The 25,080-nt window shown below is 35.9% G+C and overlaps 1 protein-coding gene across 1 annotated transcript; it reads right to left on the bottom strand.

Moving 5' to 3' along the window:
* Nucleotides 1–378: 378 nt before the first annotated feature.
* TYRP1 (tyrosinase related protein 1) lies at nucleotides 379–17,269 on the bottom strand. The gene is made up of 7 exons (XM_028107298.2): nucleotides 16,834–17,269; nucleotides 15,463–15,785; nucleotides 12,679–12,883; nucleotides 8,451–8,618; nucleotides 6,100–6,279; nucleotides 1,442–1,588; nucleotides 379–584 (listed from the first exon to the last, which is right to left on the bottom strand). The coding sequence occupies exons 1-7, from the start codon at nucleotides 17,216–17,218 to the stop codon at nucleotides 379–381; spliced, it is 1,614 nt and encodes a 537-aa protein (XP_027963099.1). The 5' UTR covers nucleotides 17,219–17,269.
* Nucleotides 17,270–25,080: the final 7,811 nt, after the last annotated feature.

The raw sequence follows: 25,080 nt of genomic DNA, 5'->3' as shown, positions 1-25,080 counted from the left end.
CCAGAGGGTTAGGGTTAGGGTTAAGGTTACTGTTAGGGTTAGAGTTAGGATTAGGGTTAGGTTTAGGGTTACGGGTTAGGGTATGTGCCCACAACCTACCATTTTATTTTTTTATTTTTAATGTTTCAAGTTTTTATTTAAATTTTGGTTAGTTAACATACAACCTACCATTTTAAATAGAGTTGAAACACAGAACCCATTAAAAAAGGTTTTGACTCTTCCTAGTTCTGAAAAACAATCCTTAGAGCTCTAATTCTAATGTGCACGCATAAGGAAGAAAGTAACAGAGGGAAAGTAAATGAAGGAAGAAATTTAACCTATTATTTTTCAACCAGGTGTTTTTGTGATACAATTCATAAGAGAATTGGTCATTTGTCATTAGACCATAGACTGATTAGGATTCTCCATTTTTTCATAGTCTTCAACATAGTGTTGATATTGATCCGTGAGAAGAGGCTGATTTGCTTCATCCATGTTGTTTCTGGCCCTAATCAGGCAAGAAGCACCCCCAAAAATGACTGCAACCAGTAATAAAGCAGCAACTACTGCTATGGTAACAATCTCAGAAATACTAAAATTCCGACCTATTGGAAAAATAAAAGGGAAACAAAGAATAAACAGTAAAATAGTGGCCACTGAAAATCAGATACCCTAAACTTAGGCACTGTTGCAGGCATTTTACCAAATTCTTCATATATAATTTTTACTGGTCACATTGCTGATGATAGCACCTGTCATCTTGAAGGCACTTCCCAATTTCTCATAATAAGTGGATCCTATTGGGATAGTTATTGTTAATTCCATTCTAAAGTTTAAGAAAATGGTGCTGTAGGGTTTGAGCCACTTGGGTCACTTGGTTAGTAGGCACTAGAGTTGGTTTGGGGCACAAGTCTTTCAGAATCCATGTGCTGTGTGCTCTTCCACCCTACTGCCTTTGTTGAGAAGGGACTGGAAATTAAATAAGAAACTTTTCAGTTTCAAAATCTCAGAAAAAGCAATGAGGAGTATCTCACTCCATTTTTTTTCATAATAAAGATAATGAGGCACAATTATGTAGTAGAAAAATTGGGGCATATTACATAGGCCTAAGCTCAAAGTTCATTCTCCCTGCCTACTAAAAATGTGATCTTTGACAATTACCCTTTCTAAGCTAGTCATGGCTAGCCCCTTCTACCTTATTTGTAAAGTGAGGATTACACTTGTTACCTCAGAGAGTGGTAGGGATTAATGGGATAGTGTGCTATATAATCAACTTAATTCCAGGTCAGAGCAAGCTCTCAACAAATATTAAATTCAATCTCTTTATCCTGAAATAAAAATCCACATAACATCTTCTAAATCTAAGTGGAAAATAGAGGCCACAGAATACTGTGACTACCTTAAAAGGCAACAGATTTGCTTTGGGAAGTTTCCACAGTAAAGGTACATTTTCAATACTCACTTGGCCATTGAACTTCATAAGTATAACCCAAATTATCTGGAGCAGTAACAAACATTTCTATGTTGGTAACTGGGGGCCAGAATGGCACCATGTTGTATTGTCTGTTGTGCCCAATTGGGGCATTTTCCAGTGGAAACATGGATACATCTACAATATGCCAAAGACATCTTGTTAATAGACATAATAAAGTTAGTATTAATAGATTATTATGTTCTGAAGGTGACCTGAAATATTCTAGGATAACATAAAAACTTCTTTTATATTTTACACTGCATAAAGACATAAAAATAGTTTTGCTACAGCAGAACAGGGAATTGCATAAAACAGAGTTCAAATGCTTTGAATACAGCACTAGCATATCATTCAATAGATCAAAAAAGTTTAAAAGCAGGGAAGTTTTAGTATTTTATCATCTATGATGATCACTAATTGTTTGATTTTTAAATTACAAAACTTATTTGAAAAAACTCATTGAACTTATTTTTCCAAAGATGGACCTGTAGTTTGCTGTAGCTTCATCTTAAATTTAAATTTGAGAGGTACTGTATCTAATGGAAGTTTGTCCTTGAATGTGAATATATCTGTTTAGTATTCTTCACTTTTTCTGTTTATCTTCAGAGATATAAATATTAACTTATGTCCAGATTTTACTCTGTTAGAAAAAAACACAATTTTAAATCAAGGTCCTGGAATATTATTTACTTCCTGCCACCTCTCCTCTTTCTACTTAAATGCAAGTTACAGGTGTTTATATTATTAGTGAGTTTATGTCATCAGGGATAAAAGGACTGATATGCTCTTTGTGGCAAAAGCTTATTCTTTTATGCTATTGTTGTTCTGCATTTATGTTGATACAACTAAACCAGATGGGATATCTCAAAACCAGAGTTGGAAGCGGGCTTGGGCAGGACATGAGTGGGAATATATTTAGAAGAGCTGGAATATGTGAGAAGGCTAATGGAGTATTAGATTTTTCTGTTTGCAAGAAATATATTATCTGAACAGTCACTGTGATCCTGGGAAGCACAGAAGAGTGTTTTAGCATCTACTCTGAAAAAAAAAATCGATCATAAAAATGGTATGTAGTGTTTATATTTTTGTGACTTTAAATTTACTATGTATTAATGCTAATTAAATATTTATCTATTCAAATCCGTTGAGCTTTTACCAATGCCAGATACTGGTCTAGCGATGGAGGTGATGGCACTGAACAAAACAGATAAAATGCCTGGTCTCAAGGAACTCACATTTTGGGGTATTATTGTTAATTATTTATTAAAGTTAGATATTAAAGTTAATAATTCAGATAAAATTTTAACTTTCCATTTCACCTTTCTACTAGAACCTGACTTGATCAGCCTCAACTCAGTTCAGCATCAGCTGTGTGATAAAGTCATACCCATTAAAATGAGTGGAGGAATAATCATAAAAATAACAAACAAAAACAGTAGAATTGTCATGAAACTTTCCTATGCAAGACCCTTCAGTGGCTCTCCATCTCAGAGCTTCATCCAACATCCCTCAGGATCTCCCCCTGTTGTCCTTCTGACCTTATTTCCCATCATTTTCTTTCCACTCTGCTCCAGTCTCAGTGGGCTCCTTTGTTCATCTAGGGATGATCTTCCTCCATGCATTTACCTCATACCCCCTAACCCCATTCCTGATTTTCTTTGTCTACAAAGACCTTCCCTGATCTAACATACTATATATTTATTTACATATTTTTACTATCATTTCTACTAACAACTAAGAGAGTCCCAGGAGGGAAAATATTTTTGTGTGTTTTTTATACTACTGTATTTCTGGTACCTAGAAGACTACGTAAGGAACAGTAGGTGTTCATACTATATTTTCCAGCTTTACTAAGGTCCACCTGATAAAAAATTGTCTATATTTAAGGTGTGTGACATGATGATTTACAAATGGTCAGCAGGTATGTGAAAAAGTACTGAATATCACTAATCATTAGAAAATGCAGATTAGAACCATAATGAGAGATCACACGTCTTAGGATGGTGATTATCGAAAAGAAAAGAGATAACAAGTGTTGGCAAGAGTGTGGAGAAATGGGAGCTGTTGTGCACTATTGGTGGGACTTGGTGCAGCTACTATGGAAACAGAAATGGAAGTTCCTCGAAAAATTAAAAATAGAACTACCATATGATCCAGCAATGCCACTTCTGGGGGTATATGTAAAAGACATGAAATTAGTATCTCAAAGAGATGTCTGCACCTGTGTTCATTGCAGCATTATTCACAATAGCCAGGATATGGAATCAGATAATATTTGTGAAAGGATTTGAGTGTCTGTGTAATTACTTCATTTCTCTCAGGGCAAAATAGTAGTGATTGGTCCTAGGAAATATATAAACTGCTTCTTCTGAAAAAACTGAACTTCTGGAGTACTATATTTAAAACTTAATTCACATAATTCTCACTTAAAAAAAAGAGACTTGAATTAAATGTGCACATGGATACAAAATGTTAGTGAATAAAATTTAACATTATATTAAATAAAGTTTGAATGTTCTATACTGTTCTACCTCAGGTCTAATGAGAGGATTTTGTAACAGACATTACCCTGCGAATGACCATAATTTCCTTCAGCTGTAAAATGTAACTCTTATTCCATTCTGACCCTAATAATTTTATAACCCTATAATTTTTGAAGAGTTCTCATTATCTATAAAAACCTTGAAGAATAATTCCATCCTCCACTCATAGAATCATTTTCAACAGAGACTTCTGCAATAAGGATAATTTTAGAAATCTTCCCAATCATTTTATTTTTTTCTCTAACATAGTTGTTCTATGACATTGTTTTTCAAGGGACATTTGCAGATACATGGAATATTTAAGCAGGTGGTTAATTGTTAGTGTTTAGTGTTCATGCAATTTGTAAGTGTTTACATTGGCTTGTCCTATAATTTTATGGCCATATTTTGTCAGATTCATTTATGGTGCTTTTCCCTCCACTACTCTCCAGGTAACTGAGAGATCTTATGCTATTTATAGCACAAACAAAAGGAGCAGGAAGAAAATAAGAAGAAAGGTGTTTATCTGGTTCATCAGTGACTTTTAATGGATTGTTATGAATGTGAAATAATCTTTTCAATCAAGATATGTAAGGCAAAGGAATACTTGTTTTCATGGTTGAAAGAAAGCTCCCCTTAAGAGACTTGCCAGAGTAAGCAAGATTCTCCACTTCCTCTTACTTCTTAAGTAAGTGCTAAGTAAGAAAAACTTACAGCCCTGGCATTGTGAATGGCTGCATAACTACAATTTGTACGTTGTTGTCTCGTTCCCAGAAGTGTATGTTTAATGGAAGTTTTTGTTCATTCCTAAACCTATGAACTCCAGTTTACTTGTTATTGTCATAAAAGTAATATAGCTAAACATATGTAAAATGATAATTATGATTGTGGAAAAAGAGGGATTTTGTGTTCTATTAAATATATGAATGCTTAGGAAATATTTGTTGAAGATGAATGCCTGAGATATTGGGTAAGAATTAGGAGTGAGTACTATGGTTGTAAAGATAAGGTAGGCATTATGAAAATCTAGAATAATACTGCACTCATCGCATCTCAAGGGTTGTTAATTTCTTGTCTTGCTTAAAAAATAGACATTGTAAATTGTAGATAATTCATTATGGTTGTAGGTATGTATGTAAATATGAATGAAATAAGGTGGCACTCCAATCAGTGAATTCATAGCAGGTGATGAATGAATATTTACATGTAAGTTCTTTGTTTCTTCAGTGATTTTCTGATGGAACATATGATTTTGATCAACACATTAGTTAATTCTCATAATCAGGTTGGATTAGAGGTTTCTACTGTACACACACACACATAACACACACACACACATACACACACAAATAAGAGACTGGTCGAATTGGATAGATAAATCAATAGATAGTTAATCCCCAACATTATGTTTATGTGTGTGATGAAGTAAAGGCACAGAAGGCAAAATTTAGAACAGTTTTGAAATATGAAAATGTATAATGTTTTAACCAATAGAAGCACTGTCATTATTTGAAAAGTAATGTGAGCCTCTCGGCTGAATAGAAGTGAAGCGAAAATGGCCTTTTAAATAATATTTTTTTAAAAGGCATTAAAATGAAGTTGAAAGAGATTTTCTATGCTGTGATAAAAACCAACATTAACTTTTCAAGTTGGACAAAATTTCCATTTATAGGAGGCCAGAAGTAATAAAAGTCAAAACTGTGGATTGTGAGTATAATTTTTTGTCTTTTAGGCATCGAAGAAGAGCTCAGTATGATTTTTTTATTCACAATGAGAATGTTCCAAAAAAAAAAAAAAAAGACAATGCCAATGTTCATTGGAAGATATGGGGAAGAAAAAATGGGGCAGCATGATAGTCATCTTTTCATACTAAAATCGAGAAGAGATTACGTGCTTAGTCCGAGTGAATGCTAGTAAATATCCTCTTCTAAACATTGTAAGGGATGTTTTGTCTGCATTTGCAAAGTAGTTTGGGATATTTGGAGATGGCTAGATATCATAGCTATTTTATCCTTATTCTGAAGTGCAGTTTAGATGTGTCAAGTGCTTAGTCTATAGTGATAACTATAGCACCTAAGCAGTCTTCTTGCTGAGCCTGCAAAAAATCATATGAAAACATCTTACCAGCATGATATCTTCTCAGCCATTCATCAAAGACCGCATCAGTGAAAGTATGTAGGAGGACAAAAATAGGGTCATTTGGAGATAAATGGGTTTGTCCCCCTGTTCCATTCAGAAATAGATGAGCCAGATTGTGAAGGCTTCGAATAGCAGGGTCATACTTTCCTGTGGGATCGCTGTAACCTAGATATAAAAATAGGGATGAGAATAGTAAAAACCGTCACAAACATCTTACTTTTCCAATCAGCAGCAGTGATTATATTGGGAAACAATTTTTCCTAAGCTTGTCAGGCCAATTTTTACCTTAACGTAGTAGCATTGCTTCTCTGTACCTATGGTTGGTGACATTTCCTGCTATGCCCGAAGCTAGGTTAGCTTTAAGCTAGTGGCCTGACATGCTAAATGTAGCCTCTAGGTTAAAAATAATGACCTGCAAAGGATACCAGTCAAAATATATAGAACGCACTCTTTTGACAAGGCAAACATTGGTCTAGTGGAAATAAAGACGATGGAAGTCTCTAGCTCCTTCTAAAAACTGCTGACACAATTGGGAGAACATCCCTCTGATTGTCCTAGAACTTACATTGTCAGATGTTACTTTAGTTTCCTACCTTATTCCTTTTGACTGTCAGCAGATTTATTTTTGAAAATTATCTTATTTTTGTGGATAAGTCACAATTTCTCAGAGCATTCTTACCATGTCTGTACTAGTTTTAAACATCTGGAGAGCCTATTGGTTGAAACATTTATATAACTTCTGGTAATTATAGGTATTCTCTATATATAATACATTTCCCATATTCTATATGATATATATATGCTATTCCCATATAATATGTACATATTCCGTATTACATGTATTATATATATATTTTCATGTTATATATCCCATATTATATATTATATGTATTTTCCATACATATTTTCATATATATTATACATATTATATATATCATGCATATATATATTGCGCAGAAGGTGAGGATAGATCACAAATAAAAATGGAGGTTCTATGATGTGGGATGAAGTTATAAGTGCGCGTGTTTGGCTTTAAGAAACGGGTGGGAGAGCAGGGAAAGGTTACATATTATAAAATAAAATTAGAATTTAAAATACATTAACCCATTTGTATAATTACACTCACTCATTTATTTAGCCATGTTTCACACATTTATTCCATTATTTTATTTACAAAATGTTTAAAGATTGCCTATAACATACAGGGTATGTTGGTAGGCTCTGGTCCTTTCATACGTTCTGTCAGGAAATCAGAATAATTTGTCTTTTCATTGGGCTTCAATAAGATGCAATCTACACATTCTTTTAGAAATTAGCGCTTATGGCCTTAGTTTATATACACCAGTTTAGTCAAAATAGAGCGATTATTTATTGAATAATCTCCGAATCAGTGCATTCATATTTAATTATTAAAATTAACATAAAGATAGAAGAGAATGGCATGCAGTTTTGATGATAAAAGGGGAGAGAATTGAAAATAATGATGAGATATCTATATCAAGTATCTCAGATCATGGGCACAGAGAGATCCATTCCCATTCTTCCTTAGGGGGAAGAGTCTAACATGTTTAATGCTATATATAATGTGAATTTTGACAGTAAGAGGTTTATAATACGTTATATGTGATTCTGTTGTTTTAAAACTTTAAATATGTTTCAATAATGATTTAGAGATATCAAAATTTATTAAAGACACTGGACTTAGAAAATTTGGATTTGAAATTGTGCTCTGTTACTGAGTATCATGGGATATTCATTTTAGCTCTTTGGTCTTTAGTTTCCTCAGCTTTAAAGTGCTTTGACTTAAATAAGGAGAATCAAATTAAATATCATTATATGGTAGTTGAATTTTTATAGACCTTTAAAAAAAGTTACAGGATGATACAAACTTAAATGAAATATATGCGCCAACCAGGCTTTATTGGCTGTCAGCTAACTGTTTAGAATTTTTTATTGTTATTTTTTAAGAAAAAATTTTAATAAGCTCTCAAAGTCTTCAATATTATTTGACTCTATTAGAATTTGATATAGTTATACACCTATTGATCAGCCACCTAACAGATTTGAGTTTAAATACTTTTTAGGTACTTAAGAGATTGAAGAATAATTTCCAAGGGCTTCTCCTATGATAATTAAAAAGAGTTTCATGGTCTGACACTTTAACAAGTTCTTTCTTGAGCAGAGAATTGTGACTGCATAGTAATTGGAGGCAACATTCATGTAAATTCACAGGATCAATGTGTCTTTCAAAGATTTTTTCAAAGAGATCTGAATGTGAACAGTTCAGTGTATTGTGATAACCAGATGAATTCAAAGCACTGATTTCTTTTACTTACCTTCCACAGTGTTTCGGAAACTGTTTGTAGAATTGGAATAAAAAGGAGGGGTGTCGAATAAACCAACTTCCAAGCACTGAGCGACATCCTGTGGTTCTGGAAGACGTTGCACCATTGGTCTAGCCACATTTCCAGCTGGATTTCTCCTAATTGGCCCACCCTCGGTACCTGGAAAAAGGATGGGCTATGTAAACATTTATAGAATATTTAGAGATCCTATCTTTGCTCTTTAATTTTTATACATAGCAAGAACATGGAAGGATAGGTTCTCCTTGGTAGAAGAGAAAGTTTTAAAAAATACATACTTAGGGGCATTACAGTGAGAAAATTTAAGTTATCATGCAAGCAGAGTTAAATTTGTGATACATAAAATCACCAGAAGGAAAAAAAGGTCACAAAACAGAGGTTCTGGTATTTGTTTAATCAATGTATACTTCTGTAATTAGAATATATTAACATCAAAATTCCTTGGAAAATTGAATTTTACCAAAATAATCTCATAAACTAAATTCCACACTGAAATCTATATTTCACATATATGTGAAATTTTGTACTCAAATGCTATTTGTTTCAAGCCTTCAGAGAAATAAAGAAAAACAATCTAAAATTTATTTGGGAGGTGGTCTATATTTCAATTGATTCATATTTTACAGCAATTGATGTGAGCAAATAATTAAACTTTTTAAAAGGCAGTAGGAAAAACAGGCAAACAAAGAGCTGTGATACTAGGGGTAATAAGATAAGTGCCTTAAGGGAGGGAGGGAAGGAGAGAAAGAAAGGGGAAGAGGCAGACAGGAAGGTAGAGAAGGGGGACAGAGAGAGAGAGAGACAAAGAGACAAAGAGAGACTGAGAGAGAATATCAGTCCTTTCCTCTTAGATGACCCCAGAAGGGCGCCATTAAAGAAGAGAGATTTGCAAAGAGCCCTGAAGGACTGAGGAGAATTTTCAGGTGAAATAGGAGAAATGTTACAAGTCAAACATTTTAGGCAGAGGTAATAACGAGAGGTGCTAAGCTTTCTCCTACATGTAAGATAAGCTCTGTCAGAGCAAGAACTCTATCTGTACTTGCTCACCAATACATCCCTTAATCTTGGCACAGTGCCTGGCATAGAATAGATGCTAAATCATCATTTGTTGTATGCTGATGTATGGAAAGATCGTGTTGGCTGTAAAAGAGGTCCGTGTGGGAAATGGCTTGCCTGGAGTAGAGGGGGATGTAAGAGAGTAGTGGATGGTGAGAACAATGAAAAGCTAAAGAGCAATAGGAGAAAGTTATATTTAATTCAATAGGAAGTGAAGAGAAGTCTTAGGTAGGTGGAAGGAGAGGAGATTGGTTAGGAGCATTTTGCATTTGTCTATTCCAGTGGTCTCCAGAGAAGCGTGTGTGTCCTAAGAGTATATGCAGAATAATCCACTGGGGTGAGAAAGGTGATATTACAACCTCCACTTGTATTCATTTTATCTCACTCATAAAGCTTACTCTGTTGTAATGTTTATTATAATTAACATAACGATTAGTACCTGATGAATTAGCATAGCAAATTTATTTATATAATATAAAAATAAAACATACGCCAAGATTGAGATTTGGAAAGTAGATGTACATTTTTTAGGCATACATTGTTATGAGAATTTTCAGATACCACTGGGTAAACTATCAATTCAAGTTTATGTTTTAGGGATTATTGTTCGGGAGGTGTCAATAAATTCCAAGAAAAAATTATAAATTACATGGGTTTCAAAAACACTACATTTCTAATTTGCTCTCATGGAGTTTCATAGTGGAGAATTCCAATAGTAAAGAAACTAGTTTAAACCAGTTTAATTTAACCCAGGGCTATTTAGATTTGTTTGCACATGGACAACCTCTGCCAATGCGCCTAAAAACATCGTATGGATTGGAGTCTTGTGGAGTTTTCACGCAGGAAGGAATAAAAAGTTCTGAGTGTCTGAAGGAGAAAGTAGATTTAGGAAATACTGTGTAGAAACAACATTTTTCTTGTGATGAATCAGTGATGATATCTTACTGATTAGAAGACGCTCAGGTGTCACTAATTCACTCTTTCAAAGTTACCAAGTTTGGTGCATTAATGCGACATTGGAGAGACATCGTGCAACAAGCCCATGATAATACAGGCATGGGATATGCAAGGAAGATTTGCCCTAAAAATGTTCATGCATGGCTGTCCTGTAAAAGATGATCAATGGAACCATAGGAATGGATTATTTCATCCAAAGACAGTAGAGAAAGGAAAGAATCTCTAGGATAATTATTTTTTTTAAGATTTTATTAATTTATTAGGGAGAGAAAGAGAATGTGCAAGCACAAACAGGGGAGCGGGGCAGAAGGCAGAGGGAGAAGCAGGCTCCCCGTTGAGCAGGAAGCCAGACACAGTGTTAGATCCTAGGACCCTGGAACCATGACCTGAGCAGAAGACAGAGGCTTAACCAACAGAGACACCCAGGTGCCCCTTTCTAGGAGAATTATATAAGCTATCATATTAAAGCATTTGGTACCGTATCAGATACATAGTATGTGTTGAATCAACTATTAGTTTCCTTTTATCTTTCACTGGCCTAATAAATAAAATGCTTGGTATTTATATCTTGAACTAAGACAAGGAGTAATCTTCAAATTTGTTTCATTTAAAATATATAATCTTAATTTTTCATGAAACTTTGTGTCCTGTTATGAGACTTAGACTAACTGACCAAAAGACTGTGATGAAACAGTATCTTCTTTCCAATTATCCACCTAAGCTGTGCTATACTTTGGTATCCAATCATCTGTATGAGCAGAAAATGTCTGGAAAAAAATCCCAGGCCAAAATATAATAGCCTGCTGAGAGATTAATGTTTTGGTATCTAAAGATATATTGATTCTCAATTTTATTTCAAGGGGGGGATCACTCATTCAGCATGCCAAACAAATAAGAAATTTATTCTAAGTTTTAAACTTCTATAGAAAAAAATTAATACACTGTCACTTCTCTTTTCCGTTATTCTTATACACAGGTAAACAATCTTCTAATGGTGAAAAAAATCTACTGATTTTTTTGTTCTATTTAGAATATTCTTTTTTTAAGAATATCCTTTTTTAAATTTATAAAGGAATTTAATATTTTAAACTTAAGAGAATATATGTAAAATGTACTATGAAGATGTTAATAAAACAAATTTCCAAAAATCTAGTTTTTACATGGAAGAACAAATTTAAAATAACTGAGCATGCCTGAAAAAGAAAAATAAGACGAGGTAGGGAGACTCTAATAATTAAGACCTTGTGTTAGTACCACAGAGACTAATAATGTGATCCAAGTAAGAGAATGATACACTCAGGAACAGATCCACATATAACAGAAACTTGGCCTAAGGCAGAAGTGGCATTTAAATCACTGGAGAAAGGATGCTAGCTAGGACAGCATTCTCTTTACATGTTCGCTTTGAAAGAGATGGAAAGTAGTTGTAGTTAGCAGGCAGACATTTTCTGTATAGTATCTTCCTTTTCTTTTCTTTTTTTTTTAAGATTTATTTATTTATTTCATTTATTTGAGAGAGAGAGAGCACCCAGGGGGAGGGGCAGAGAGAGAGAGAGAGAGAGAGAGAGAATCTCAAACTCCCCTCTGAGCACACAGCCTGATGCCAGGCTTGATCCCAAGACCCTGAGACTATGACCTGAGGCAAAACCAAGAGTCTGACACTTAACCAACTGAGCAACCAAGGCACCCCAGAATCTTCCTTTTCTTAAAGATATCGTTCACATCATCTTTTGGTTTTGACCCTCTGACTAGAATTGTACTCTTTGGGCGCTTCAACTCTTTCTGCACATTTCACATTTCCCAGGGAAATGATTTTCTATGAGATTCTAGCACAAGACACATGACTACTAAGCAGTGCTGAGTGTGCTAAAAGGATGAATTTTATATAACCATACATTTCCAAAATAAGAGAGTGAATGTTTACAGAATAAGAGAGTGAGCAATGCACTAACCAAATTGCTTAAGGGAAGCAATATAAAAATGTATAGACACTTTCTGTCTGCCCTCGAACCTTAGAGATTGCCTTGAATAGCCCCAGTGTTCAAGGAATATATCTGTACATTGATTCTCTAAAGTAAAAGTAGATTTTCTTCTGAAGTCCTTAGTAGAATGAAGGGCCTTCAGGCGACACATTTAACCTCTTTATCTAGTAGGGAATTCTGAATCCTGGATGTCATTTGGAACTTACTATTACAAAGGGTTCCCAGGGTATCATAATCCTCCAAGGATTCACAGACCACTCGCCATTGAGAAAAGACTGAATTCAGGCTGATAAGAGTGGGATCAAAGTTGCTTCTGGATCCCATCAGGTCATCGGTGCAAATGTCACAGATGTTCCTCCCAGTCGCAAAATTCCAGTAGGGAAGGGAGAACGAAGGATCCTGCAACATTTCCTAGATCACAGAAACACTTATTAGCATTCTCTGCTTTTGTTTAAAATTCTCCCTCTTCGCTTGGTTTTCTCCCCAGCAGTCTGTTTCTATCAGCTCTCTTGGGGCAATTAGAACCAGTGAGTATATCCGTGGTGTCTGAGGAGCCAGAGGAATTAAATACCTTTTTTAGCAAAGCTTCTCATATACTACAAGGAGTCATTGAGGCATTAGAGAGAATGAAACTCAACTCATTATAGAGAAGTTTCTGCATAAGATTTTTTTTTTTTAGGGGGTGGGGAAGTCTTCCCTTTCATTTTTAGGCAGGTAATTACATTTCTATTGGTTATACCAAAAAATGTCAATAATAACTTTCACTCCTTGACACTGTACCTCCTTCTGTTTTCATATCTTTAATTCAAGCATCACCAAGTCTGGGTCTGCAGCCAGATCCAGGCTTTAAATATGTTATGTAGAGCAGTACTTTTTGTTTTGTGTCTGTCTTTTAAAATTTAACTTAAATGACTTTAGGCAGTTGGAGTCTGGTCTTTAAAATGTTTTGGGGGTTAGCGAGGGTGGTCGAAGAAGCCTACGGATTAGAGCGAGGCAGACCTCAGTGGTACATTCCAGGTTTTCCAAGCACCAGATATATGGATTTGACTTTTCACGGGTTACACAGTCTCTTTCACACTTACCTTATCTGCCTGGGCACTGAAGGTGTTTTACTTAAAGACCCCTGCTTCAGAATCTAAACTGTGAAGCCTTGGGTTTCTGCTTAAAACAAATACCGTCAGGAAATATTAAACGGAAGCAAAATATTTCTTTGTGCATACTGTTCTTTAGCCCAGGAACCAAAGTTTCCCTTCAGAGCTGACCTCAACAATTTTAAAAGTACTGGACTCAAGATCACATGCTTATTTTATCGAGTTCCCTAAAACATGTATTTATTGTACTTGTTCTCATTCCCTTAAGCCTTTGGGGAGTTATGTTTAGAGTGTAGAGCGTGCCATTGTTTTATCTCACCTCCAAAGCATTTAGTACATTTCTGCTTTTTTACTCTAAGCCCTTTCTAGGAAGCATCTCCTTGTCCTCGGGGTATTTTAGAGGACCAAAAGCTTTCCAAGGTATCCTTGGTTATTGATCTCCAAGGCTTTAGAGTCCTTGTTTAGAAGCCATTGTTCTGGTTCACAAAAATTAGTGACAGCTTCCAAGGGATCATTAAGAGTCAGTTTGTGGTTCAGAACTGACATTTGGGAGCTGGAGCATATTCATGTGGCATTTCAACTGTGCATTACATTTAGATTGTAATTTGTTGGATTCCTTGTGCTGTCGGGTTTTAAAAATGTAAGTCACAGAGGTCGAAGTTTACACAGGAAAAATCGAAGCTTTCAGATACTTTCCACCTGCCCTTTCGTTTTGGTGTGCCCATGGGAAAATGACTTGAAGGCACAGAGATCTGGAGTTGATTACAAATGACAGATTTATCTACTCATGATCTACTAAATGTCTTACTTGTAATCAGAGCTATAAAATATGAAGTTCAGAGTAGCAGATGAATTAATTTAATCACTCTCAAACTGCATATGTTTGGACTGCTTTCATACCAATATTTTATTCTGTATTTTAGGGCATTAATTCTCTCTCTTCTAACCATTTATTTTCTTGTGATAATGCTGAACACAGGCATACTGCAAATCAATAGATGAATCTAAGCACCTTTTCTGCCCTCAGATATTTTTCAGATTAATTTTTAGATTTCAATTTGAGGGAAGGAATCCATTTCACTTAGAAAACAGGTTCACTTTATGGATTTCCTAGTTGAGATTTAATAATTTAAAATTTCATTTGAAAATTCCAATACTTTTCTCAAGAAAAAGCAATTGGCAAAAGAAACTATAATAATAAAGTATCTGTGTTAGCGGGATGTTTTAATGTGGTTTGAGACTCTCTGCTTAAAAATAAGCAGGAGATACTTATGTTTGGGTTGAGGTTCACTTTATGCCAAAAAAGTTGATGCTTTTTAAGTAAAAATGCTATCTGACTGATGAGATATTTTATTAGGTTTCTTCCACAAGCCTTGAAGTGGCAGGGGGCATGGGAACAAAATGGCATTCAATGAAAATATGAGAGTATAAATGGAAAAGGTTTTTTTTCATAATTTGAACCCTGTACCATATTAGAATCATCAGATGGTCTAATGGGGGATGTATTTGGGACTTGGTAGCCTGAGAAGTGTATGTACACTTGTTTCATCCAAACCAGGAGGAGGGGGAATTGGTTTACATTCAAGAAGGAAGACACAGCAAGTGATATTCTTTTGTTGCAAGCTATATGAAGATCATTTTTTTCAATTACAGAATATGTAGAATATGCCTAACACTTTAAATCACACCTACAAATGTCCCAACTGGCTCCCTCATTGTTGATGTTATTTTCTTTTCCCTTCACAAAAGATAAAGATTAATTAATGAGTAAGTAATCTGTACAGGCAGAAACTTCACAGAATGTCAAAGGCAGATTAATCACATGTTTAGATCATTGAGAACCAGTGAATTAAGATGACTTACAAACTGGACCTGAAAACTGAAATGTTTCATGGATACCTGCATGTCTCTCTCCAACTGCAGGAGGTGGTACCTGTGCCACGTGAGAAAAGCTGGTCCTTCATGAGAGAAATCCACTTCACCAAAGCTTTCCTGGCCTGGCCCAAGGAAAGTGTTTTTGACTGAGTAATAGTGTGTCCAAACAAAGTAGTTATAAATGGAAATGTTCTCAAATTGTGGTGTGTTGCCATCGGGCCCCAGTATTTCTTCTGATCTCCTGGTCGCAATGACAAACTCAGGGTGAATTGTGCGCTTTGCCATATCTAAGGCCTGGACGAAGTGGTTCTTCTCTTCTGCACTCAAGTCCAGAAGGTTTCTCCTGACTTCAAGAAGATTCAAACATGAAAACATCGGCCTCGTGAGCATAATCATAACACCATGTCCCATTTACCCACTAATGATAATTTGCATGCATGCTTAAATCATGTTATACTTTTTAAAATACCCCTTACTAAAATGCCTTCTTTAGGCCTGTTTTTTTACCCCCCCCCCCCCAGGATTTCTGTTAGCTTTCTTTAATCTGACTGTGGACTTTATGATTTTGTGATCTTGTATTTATTTCTGCTCATCATGGGCATATTTTGGGAACTTTCTACCTTCTTAAAATCATAAACCTTGCAGAAACATGGCAGAGTGGTTAAGACCAGAGACTTATTCTACGACTCTGCACACATTTTTCTGTCTCAGCTTTTCATCTGTAAGGTGTGTGTAAAAACAATATCTGCTTTACATAGTTGTAAAGATTAAAAAGGACACACATAAAAATTATATCAGAGCCTGGCTCATAACAAAGACTCAATAAAAGTCTTGTTAGACCCTTGGTCCAATGTTTGGCACATAGAAAATAACCAAGTATTGCTGGATTTACTCTTTAGAGCTTTGTTATTTATTATTATTTAATAGGGCACAGGCGAGGCTTGTCATCTCAAATGGCTTAACTTGATCATAACAGTGGGCAGGTCTATTGTGGGTTAGCAAGGGCAGTGGAAGAAGCTCATGGTTCACTGACCTCAGGGGTGAATTCCAGGGTTTCCAGGTCCCAGCTCTATGGATTAGACCTTTCTGAACCTCACTTACGACAATTAACATAACTACCTTGAGATATTTCTGAAAGGTCTAGTCATAAACACCTAGCACAGTTCCTCGAATAGCGTGATCGCCCAGTAAGTGTTTCAGAAGAAAATCCCATTACTCAGATCTGAGCCTTGACTCTTTAAACTGTATAAACTTATTAGCCTCTCTAGGACTCAGCTTCCTGAACTGAGTTATAGGATTTCCAGGCATTCTTCCAGTTCCAATGATTTAGTTTTCTCTTAAACGCACTGAGTCTCAGGAAGAACTAACTGTGTCTCCACTCATATCCCCACTTACCTGTGAGAACCCTCTGGTCACAGGCAGCTCCTCTCCATCCAGGACGGCAAGTCCCACAGTTGTGTCCTGAGAAATTGCCATTGCAGAGGCATGTTCTGTTGAAGAACCGTGTGGGCCAAGCCTCCCGATCATCTCTGCCGTCGTGGGGGTAATGGGGGCTATGGGGTCGGAAGTCTGCAGTCACTGCCTCACACCTGCCCCGCCCCGATGAGGAACCACAGCGGTCAGTCCCGGGCCTAGACAGGGGGGACAGGTCTGGGCAACACACACCATTTCTTAAGGCCTCAACAGTGGCACACTCTCTTGGGAATTGAGCCCAGGTCTGATGAAAAAAAAGCAAGGGCAAGAAGATGCATCCTAGAGAGAGGAGTTTATGAGCTTTCATTCTGCTCTAAGCAAGAGTGAAGAACAAATCTCTGGTTTGCAGCCCTTTGTGCAGAGACTGAAGCACATAAAATAAAAACCAGGCTGAAAAGGAGAAAACACAATGAAATTATCTAAGTTTTCCTTCTGTGCTGTTATAAACAGGCATGAGCCCTTCCCAGCCCCCTTCAAAATGCTTTTCATATCTGTAAAATGACATTTCTAGCGAATCATAAAAATAGTAATTTACCTTTAAAAACTTGACATATTTAATACCTACGTAATTAAATCCCCTGTCCTAGCATTCAGCTTTCTTCATCTTAAATTTCTATTTATTAAAAAAAATACTCATCATAGGTGTCTCTTATCAAAAGCACTCATTAACAGGTCACAGCCATTAATTACATTTAACCATGAAGCTGGAAGAAGAATTGGAAGCAGATCTTCAGCAAGTTCATTTCCGCGACTTGAAGTCTCCCATCCTAATGGAGCTTTGGCGAGAGTCCACCCACTCCCCATAGAGCTTCTCTCCAGTACCTTACACTCCGGAGGGGATTCTCTGATGAACCCCTCTTAGAGCTGAGTGTTTTATATTTGCTTCTCCCCTGATGTCAGAGCTGTTAATTCCATGTGGGTTTCTGCTTGATAACTAATCCTGAATCTGCTCACCCGAACTGGGAGGGGCTGGTCCTCTTCCCAAACCTTTTACTAATCCCCTTTCACTCCAGTGAGTTTTTCTGCCCTTTAAGTACTTGGTTAGCACATGATTCCCTTCCCACTGATTTCCTTGTGATGCTTAAGGTTTTAAGAAAAGGTCAGAGGCACTAATTTGGAATACAAGTCAGAGAAACTAGAGAGCTTTTGTTTGCATTGTAGAGATTTAGATTTTTCCCCTCTGATTTATAACTTCAGAGGATGAAATGAGATTAGTTACATTTTCTTAGTGACACAAGGGCTAGACTCTACTTGTATCTGACGGTCGCTTTTGATTGGGCATGGTCTTGAAACAGATGCTACCATTCTTATAATTTCTATGGAGAATAATTGTAGTAGAAAAGTCACCAGATACAATTACATCAAATCACATGGCATTGCCTTCCATGGTGCCTGCTGGTGTTGACAACCGGGTACTCCAGCTCCCTTCCCTCCATTGGGGTAGGGTCCATCTCTGTGGCAGAACATCGAGGGTCACTACTACTTCTGCTGTTTAGGAGATGACCACTGTCTTCTTCTTTCCTGCTTTCTCTGCAAGCAGTCTTGAACCAATGGCACTAATTTTAAATTTTAAATATGTTGTGGGAATCTTAATGGCTTCATACAAACATTAGTCAATATCTCAAGTTTTCATATGCACTCGGCATATTTAAGGACGAAAAATAAGGTATATAGAATGATATTTAGATAGTCTTTTGGTTATTTTGATTTTTTAGTCTGACTTTTTACTGGATCAAAGTAGATTATCATTTTTCTCTCTCAAATAAAGGTGGTAGTAATGTACCATTGGTGGTTTCTTATTTTTGACAAAGGAACCGAGGCCTTGTATGGTAACATTAGGAGAACGGAATGATGGATATATGGAAACTCTATTATCTGTGTAACTTTTTTTTAAAGATTTATTTATTTATTTATTTATTTGAGAGAGTGAGAAACAGCATGAGAGGGGAGAGGGTCAGAGGGAGAAGCAGGCTCTCTATGGAGCAGGGAGCCCCATTGTGGGACTCAATCCCAGGACCCTGAGATCATGACCTGAGCTGAAGGCACTTGCTTAACTGACTGAGCCACCCAGGTGCCCCTCTGTGTAACTTTTCTGTATATCTAAAGTTAATACAAAAATACAATGTTTATTTTAAAAAGCTATTTTAAAAAACTAGGTAATCTATTCATATATATCCACATATATATTCATGTGTGCAGATATAAGTATATCACAGTGTGTCACATTATGTTGAAAGAAAAAAAATGAGGCTTTACCCTTTACACCTTCTGGTTATGTAATTCCTACAGTTACCTCAGGATACCCTGAGTGCAGTGTGATACGTGATAGGCACAATGTGAGGGCATTGGTATCAAATCATGTAGTATTAATTAAATACAAGAATAAAATATAAAAATGACGTTCTGATCTTTTCTTTCTGGACCTCATTTGGAAATTGTGAGAATCCCACCCTGGAGATCACTACTAAGGGTGATCTCATCATGTCACATGGAATCCATCTATGGGCTGGTGAATCCCAAATTAGGAGCTCTAATAACACTCCCTCCCCAGAGGTCCTGACTTAGATATCTAACTGCCTGCTCGCTAAATCCACTTTGGTGCCTAAGAGATTCATCAGACATTTATAAAATGTGTTCCTCTATCTTTCCCATCTCAGTAAATGGAATCACTGTTCATCCCGTTGCTTTGGGAAAAAACCAACACACAGAAGTCATTGTTTTTTTTTTTTTGTTTTATGCAAACTGCATTCATTAGTGGAACTAACAGAGTCTAACTTGAAGCCGTCATTAGCTCTTTCCTGCCCTGTGGCCACTAATTTATCTCCTCACCTTCCATGCTTAACCACACAGGAGTCTATTCTCCACACAAGATTTTATTCTCCACTTAGCAGCCTGAGAGAACTTTTATTGCTGATACCCAATTACCACCGCTCTCAATAAAACCCTTCAATGGCTTCCAAACACACATAGAATAAAATGCAAATGCTTACAGAAGTCTACATGATCTGGCCCCTTCTATCTCTGACAACCTCTTAACATCTTCCCTGTTACTTCTTTATTCAATCGCAAGCTTATTACACCCTCTGCCATGGCCCTAGGTCTTTGTATGACTCGCTGTGTCACTTCATTCAGGTCTCTGTTTCAATGTTACTTCTTCAGAGAGGCCTTGCCTGACAACCCACCTGCTAAATCCTAACCCCATCATTCATCATTTCCTTTTTAAGACAACCTTCATAGTACCAAACACTGCCTGTAATTTTTATTACCTCGTAAATTTTCACTGTTTCTCTCTCATCAGAAGGCAAGTTTTTGTCTTTCCTTTTCAATATTGACCTGAGAGATCTTTAGAGAGCCGTTTTTTTTTTTTTTAAAGTGAAGAAGGACTAAATATCTGATTTATTTACTCCCAGCCTAGTGATTAATCCATATTTCCACTAAAAGGAGTAGATACAATCTACCTCCAGTATTTTTATTACTTACTATTTTTTTAAGATTTTATTTATTTATTTGAGAGAGAGAGAGAGAGACAGAAAGTGAGAGAGAGAGCACAAGTGAGGAGGAGAGGGAGAAGCAGGTTTCCTGCTGAGCAGGAATCTGGACAATGTGGGGCTCAATTCCAGGACCCTGGTATCATGACCTGGAGTCGAAGGCAGACGTTTAACAGACTGGACCACCCAGGCTGCCCTTTAACACTTACTACTAATGCACATCTATTACTTCTTAAATGTATTACATACACCGTTATATGTTATACGTTATATACACTATATGTTATACATTAAATGTTACACATGCATATATCATTTTTTAAAAATATTATTAAAATATTACTTTTACTCCTGTTTTGCAGATGAAGACACAGAGACTTTCGGAGATTAAGAATTCTTTAAAAATCATGTAGTGTGTAGGTGGCGGTTTTAGGTTTTGAAGTCAACTTAGCTTTGTTCCAAAACTAAATGTTTGTGCTTTGCAAGTACTGCTCACATTCTAAAAAAAGAAGGCTGGAGAATGGAAAAAGCGCTGTACTTTGAAACATAAAATATACCAACTTTGCCTCAGTAAACAAGTACCTTCATTTCTCTGAGTCTCTGTCCTTCATCTATAAGTTATATATAATAAAGATATATTGTTGGGGCAAATAAACTCAGATAAAAATAACCAGCAGAATGCAGATAATCAATCAATACTAGTTTAATAAGTAAATGAATCAAAGGTAGAAATCTTAAAGTAGATGAAAAATACTGAAATTAATACCTTATTCATAACTATCTTAGTAGACTGGAATGCATTTTACAGTGTCTTCATTATTAATACATATCCAATCAATGTTACGAGTAGTCCTGTGGAACAAGAATTTCAGGCACTGAAGAGAGAAAAATCTGAAATGTCAGTGTCTATTAATTGTGAAAACCTGGAAGTAGATGACAAGAAGTATGTTTTACTGCATATGCTGGCGTCATTTCTTAGCTTACTGGTGTTTTCTAATGTGGGAAGCTGGTGCAAAATGTGAAAAGAAAAAATGTACTTATGTCTTTCCTCTTTGACTGAACATTGTGGAGTGGTTAAAATGCCATCATCTGGCAAAATTATTCACAGCATAGTTCAGAAATGAATGTTAAAATATGTGTGCAATACTCCTTGACCCACTACAGAAATTATTGCTTAGACTTCTTTAATGGAAATTAAATTTTATACAGTAATTTTTTAAGAACTGGGCTGTTCAGAAATCCACATGTTACCAGCATAAAAAAACTTGTCAGGAATCACCACTGGTGGGTGTGCCTTACACTCATGGCTGATGTGAAAATCATATCTCAGGAGAAAGGACTGATTCCGAGCTTCCTGTTTTTCCTTTCAAGTCTTATGTATGTCAATTATAAAATAAGTTATCAGAAATCTAAATGATAAGGACCAGGAATTGAGGTTAAATTGAGGAGAAAAAAGTTTTAGGAGCATCTTAATTTTCTCATAACAATTGCTAATGAATATTAATATTTTTTGTGATCATTTGTGGCAAATGATTCTGAATATATTCATTGTCCAATTGGATTACATGTTATTAAATTGTGTGCTTACTTGTACCAAGCTTAGATTAATGGCTGGAATTCCAAAGGCATTAAGGCAACTCCAAGTCATCTGTTAGGCTGGTCATGTGCTTTTACCTCATGGAGAAGCTTAAATTCAGTGAAAGCAAAGCGGAAGAATGTTAGGCCTGTGTCTTTGTGTCACTAAGCAGAGTTTCAGTCAAACATAACATTTCTATTTTAGGGCAGAATATTTGAAATTGAGGTCTCAGATAAAATGGTCTCTGATAAAACCTGCCATTAGTTTCTTATTTGAATTTTCAGACCTTTACACAATATTGCAAATACTGGCATAGGACAGTTAACAATAATTCAATTTCCTTATGGTGAAATCCTTTCTTGCTAAGTTAATTTTAAAACATTTAAAGTATTTCTTTTGCTGATGGTTTATATTCTTCTTGTTTCAGCCAATGATATTGTAAGAGTTCCCCATAGAAAAATTTCTAAAAACATGTGTGTTAGGCATCAAAGTCAAAATAATCAGAGATACTTATGTTGGACTTGAGTTAAGTAGTGCATTTGTTTGTAGTTAAAATTATTGTGCTTATTTCCAAAGATTATGTCTGCACTGTAATATTGGTAAAATATAAAGTTTCTTTTATCTTGACATTTCTAAACTTATCTCTGTGGTCATCATCATAGTCATCTTCCTCTTATTTAGCATCTACTGTATGCAAGTAGCTGGACCAGGGCTGATGCTTAGAAAATGATGGGTAGTGTGGCCATTATACTCCAAATGCTTATAAAAATAGTTAAATGTGCATATATACGTGTGTGTATGTGTGTATATATGTATGTATATATATGTAGAGAGAGTGAGTCAGAGTGCATATATTGGCTCATTTATTACTTTTTAACTATATTTTGAAATTATGTAGAAAAGAGCAAAATATCAAGCTTGTATAATCTATATCAATAATGTTGACACTGTTTTTGCTTTAAGTTCTATTACAATATTCATAATATAAAGTAAAGGGATAGTGATAAATTTTACTAGTAAAAAATATTTAAGAAGGCACATAGTGAAAGAGATGTCAATGTGTACATAATGAATATTAAACCATATTTTTCTTGCTCACTTCTTCAAAAATCTAATGTGTATGCTGTAATTTTAACTTATACATATAATGTACTATTTATAATAGTTACATATATAGATGTCTATTATATAATAGCTATATATCATATATGGTAAATAAATAGTAAGTAAATAAATATAGTATGTAATGTATAATATGTATGTGTATATACACATATGTATATGTATACATATGTATGTATGTATATGTTTATATATAATTTGCAGAAGTGACTGCTCTGGAAATTAGTCTCTGTGTTTAATTTGATGTGCATGTAAAATGGACATCGAGGCTTTTCCTTTTTTTTTAAGATTTTATTTATTTATTTGAGAAATAAATAAAATTCTTTCTCATTTGAGAAAGAATGAGAGCACGAGAGGGAAGAGGGTCAGAGGGAGAAGCAGACTCCCCACTGAGCAGGGAGCCCGATGTGGAACTCGATCCCTAGACTCCAGGATCATGACCTGAGCCGAAGGCAGTTGCTTAACTGACTGAGCCACCCAGGCGCCCGAGGCTTTTTCTGAGATATACCTTACATGCGAGGTCCTGTAATGTCTGTGGTACACTGATCGGGCTTCGTGGATGAGGGTGAGGCCTGAAGCTGGTTGGTAACATTTCTTCCTTCTCTGCTTTCAATAGGATAACTTGTGCAGTATATTTTTCTAACTCTACTTAACAGTTATAGACAAATTTCACTCAGTAGCTTATCAATTTCCTCCTCATGTGATGTGTGAAATGGATGTTTCTAACCACAGTGGTTCTCCTTGAAGAGAGAGAACTTATATTCCTTCCATTTATGAGTCTTTCATCTTTAACACAATGGCTTCAAAGATCACCATGATTTGCATTAATATAGTGAAAAGGAAAGGAATATGGAGTATTATATGGGAATTTTTTTTTTAATGGGCAAGACCTGAAAGGAGCTTTCATCATTTCCTGCAAAATTCCATTGGCTAGAAACTAGTCATTCGTCATTAGTCAGTGGTCCACACTACTACAAGGGAAAATGCAGATGAGTTATATGCCAAGGAAAAAGAAGAAGTACACATAGCTAGTAGTCTCTATTCCACTGACAAACCATTAAGTACTTTTACCACTCCAAAAGAGCCAGCATAATAATTATAAATATAAATTTATTAATGTTGCATATGGAAGATTCATATTTTTGAGATGTAGATTTCATTAGTGATTCAAGTGTTTCACTTGATCCTTTTTTCTTTGACCTATGGTCATGCCACTCATTAGAAGTCCTGTGAGAGAATTTCTAAATAGTTGGATATATCTCATGGGTAAAATTCTTCATATACCAGTCAATGTCTAAACCATAAAACAAAAGTAGGAACTGCCCCTCTTCCTCAATGAGCATACATCTAGCTGAGAAAATTATGATCCCCAAAATACATTTGCTGAAGTACCTGATTGTTACTACATAAGACGTGGACATTTGGCAAACAGTGAGATCATTATGAATTGATGTATGATCAGTGTTCTTTTTCAGAGCAGAGTCTGAAGAAAACAGTATTGGAGCTTGGGGATTGATTGTAGCGTGCATGGCTCTGGTGCCAAGATGATATTCTGAGCTTATGTTGCTGTTGCTTCGATGGAATGGATATCACATGCTTGCACTACCACTAAAAGTTTGTTAGCACACTACCTAACTGCTTCTGTGGTAATTGTGTCCACTGAGGAAGAAGCCCAGGAGGAGGTGAGGAACTCAGTGACCCAGGCGACAAATAGATGTTGAGTAAAAAATGTGACATTCAAGCCCTGGACTAGTATGCACATTTGGGGGGAATTCTATGGGCTAGAGAAGCTGGGGACATTTTCAACCGTGAGAAATCAATGTTCATTCTCTTAGGAATCCTCTACCAAACCAGAAGCCCAGAGATGGGTGAGACTTCTCAGAGGTGGCAGAATCATTTTCCCGTTTCACAACACTTCTGGTCCCCCTTCACAGATAATGCAATGACAAGCATTAAAAGATGTACAAAAGGTTGTGGCTGTTC

This window comes from Eumetopias jubatus, unplaced genomic scaffold, assembly GCF_037043125.1.
Source record: "Eumetopias jubatus isolate StellerSeaLion01/CBP00866 unplaced genomic scaffold, mEumJub1_p1.0 scaffold_15, whole genome shotgun sequence".
Taxonomy (NCBI): domain Eukaryota; kingdom Metazoa; phylum Chordata; class Mammalia; order Carnivora; family Otariidae; genus Eumetopias; species Eumetopias jubatus.
The sequence above is the reverse complement of the archived record's forward strand: the minus strand, read 5'-3'. Positions and strand labels throughout refer to the sequence as shown.

Coding starts and splice junctions, on each gene's coding strand:
- TYRP1 (XM_028107298.2), bottom strand. CDS start 17,218: ATGAAAGCTCATAAACTCCTCTCTCTAGGATGCATCTTCTTGCCCTTG. Junction 15,786..16,833: donor TGACCAGAGGGTTCTCACAG/GTAAGTGGGGAT, acceptor ATCTTCTTGAAG/TCAGGAGAAACCTTCTGGAC. Junction 8,619..12,678: donor CCTGGGAACCCTTTGTAATA/GTAAGTTCCAAA, acceptor TCCTTTTTCCAG/GTACCGAGGGTGGGCCAATT.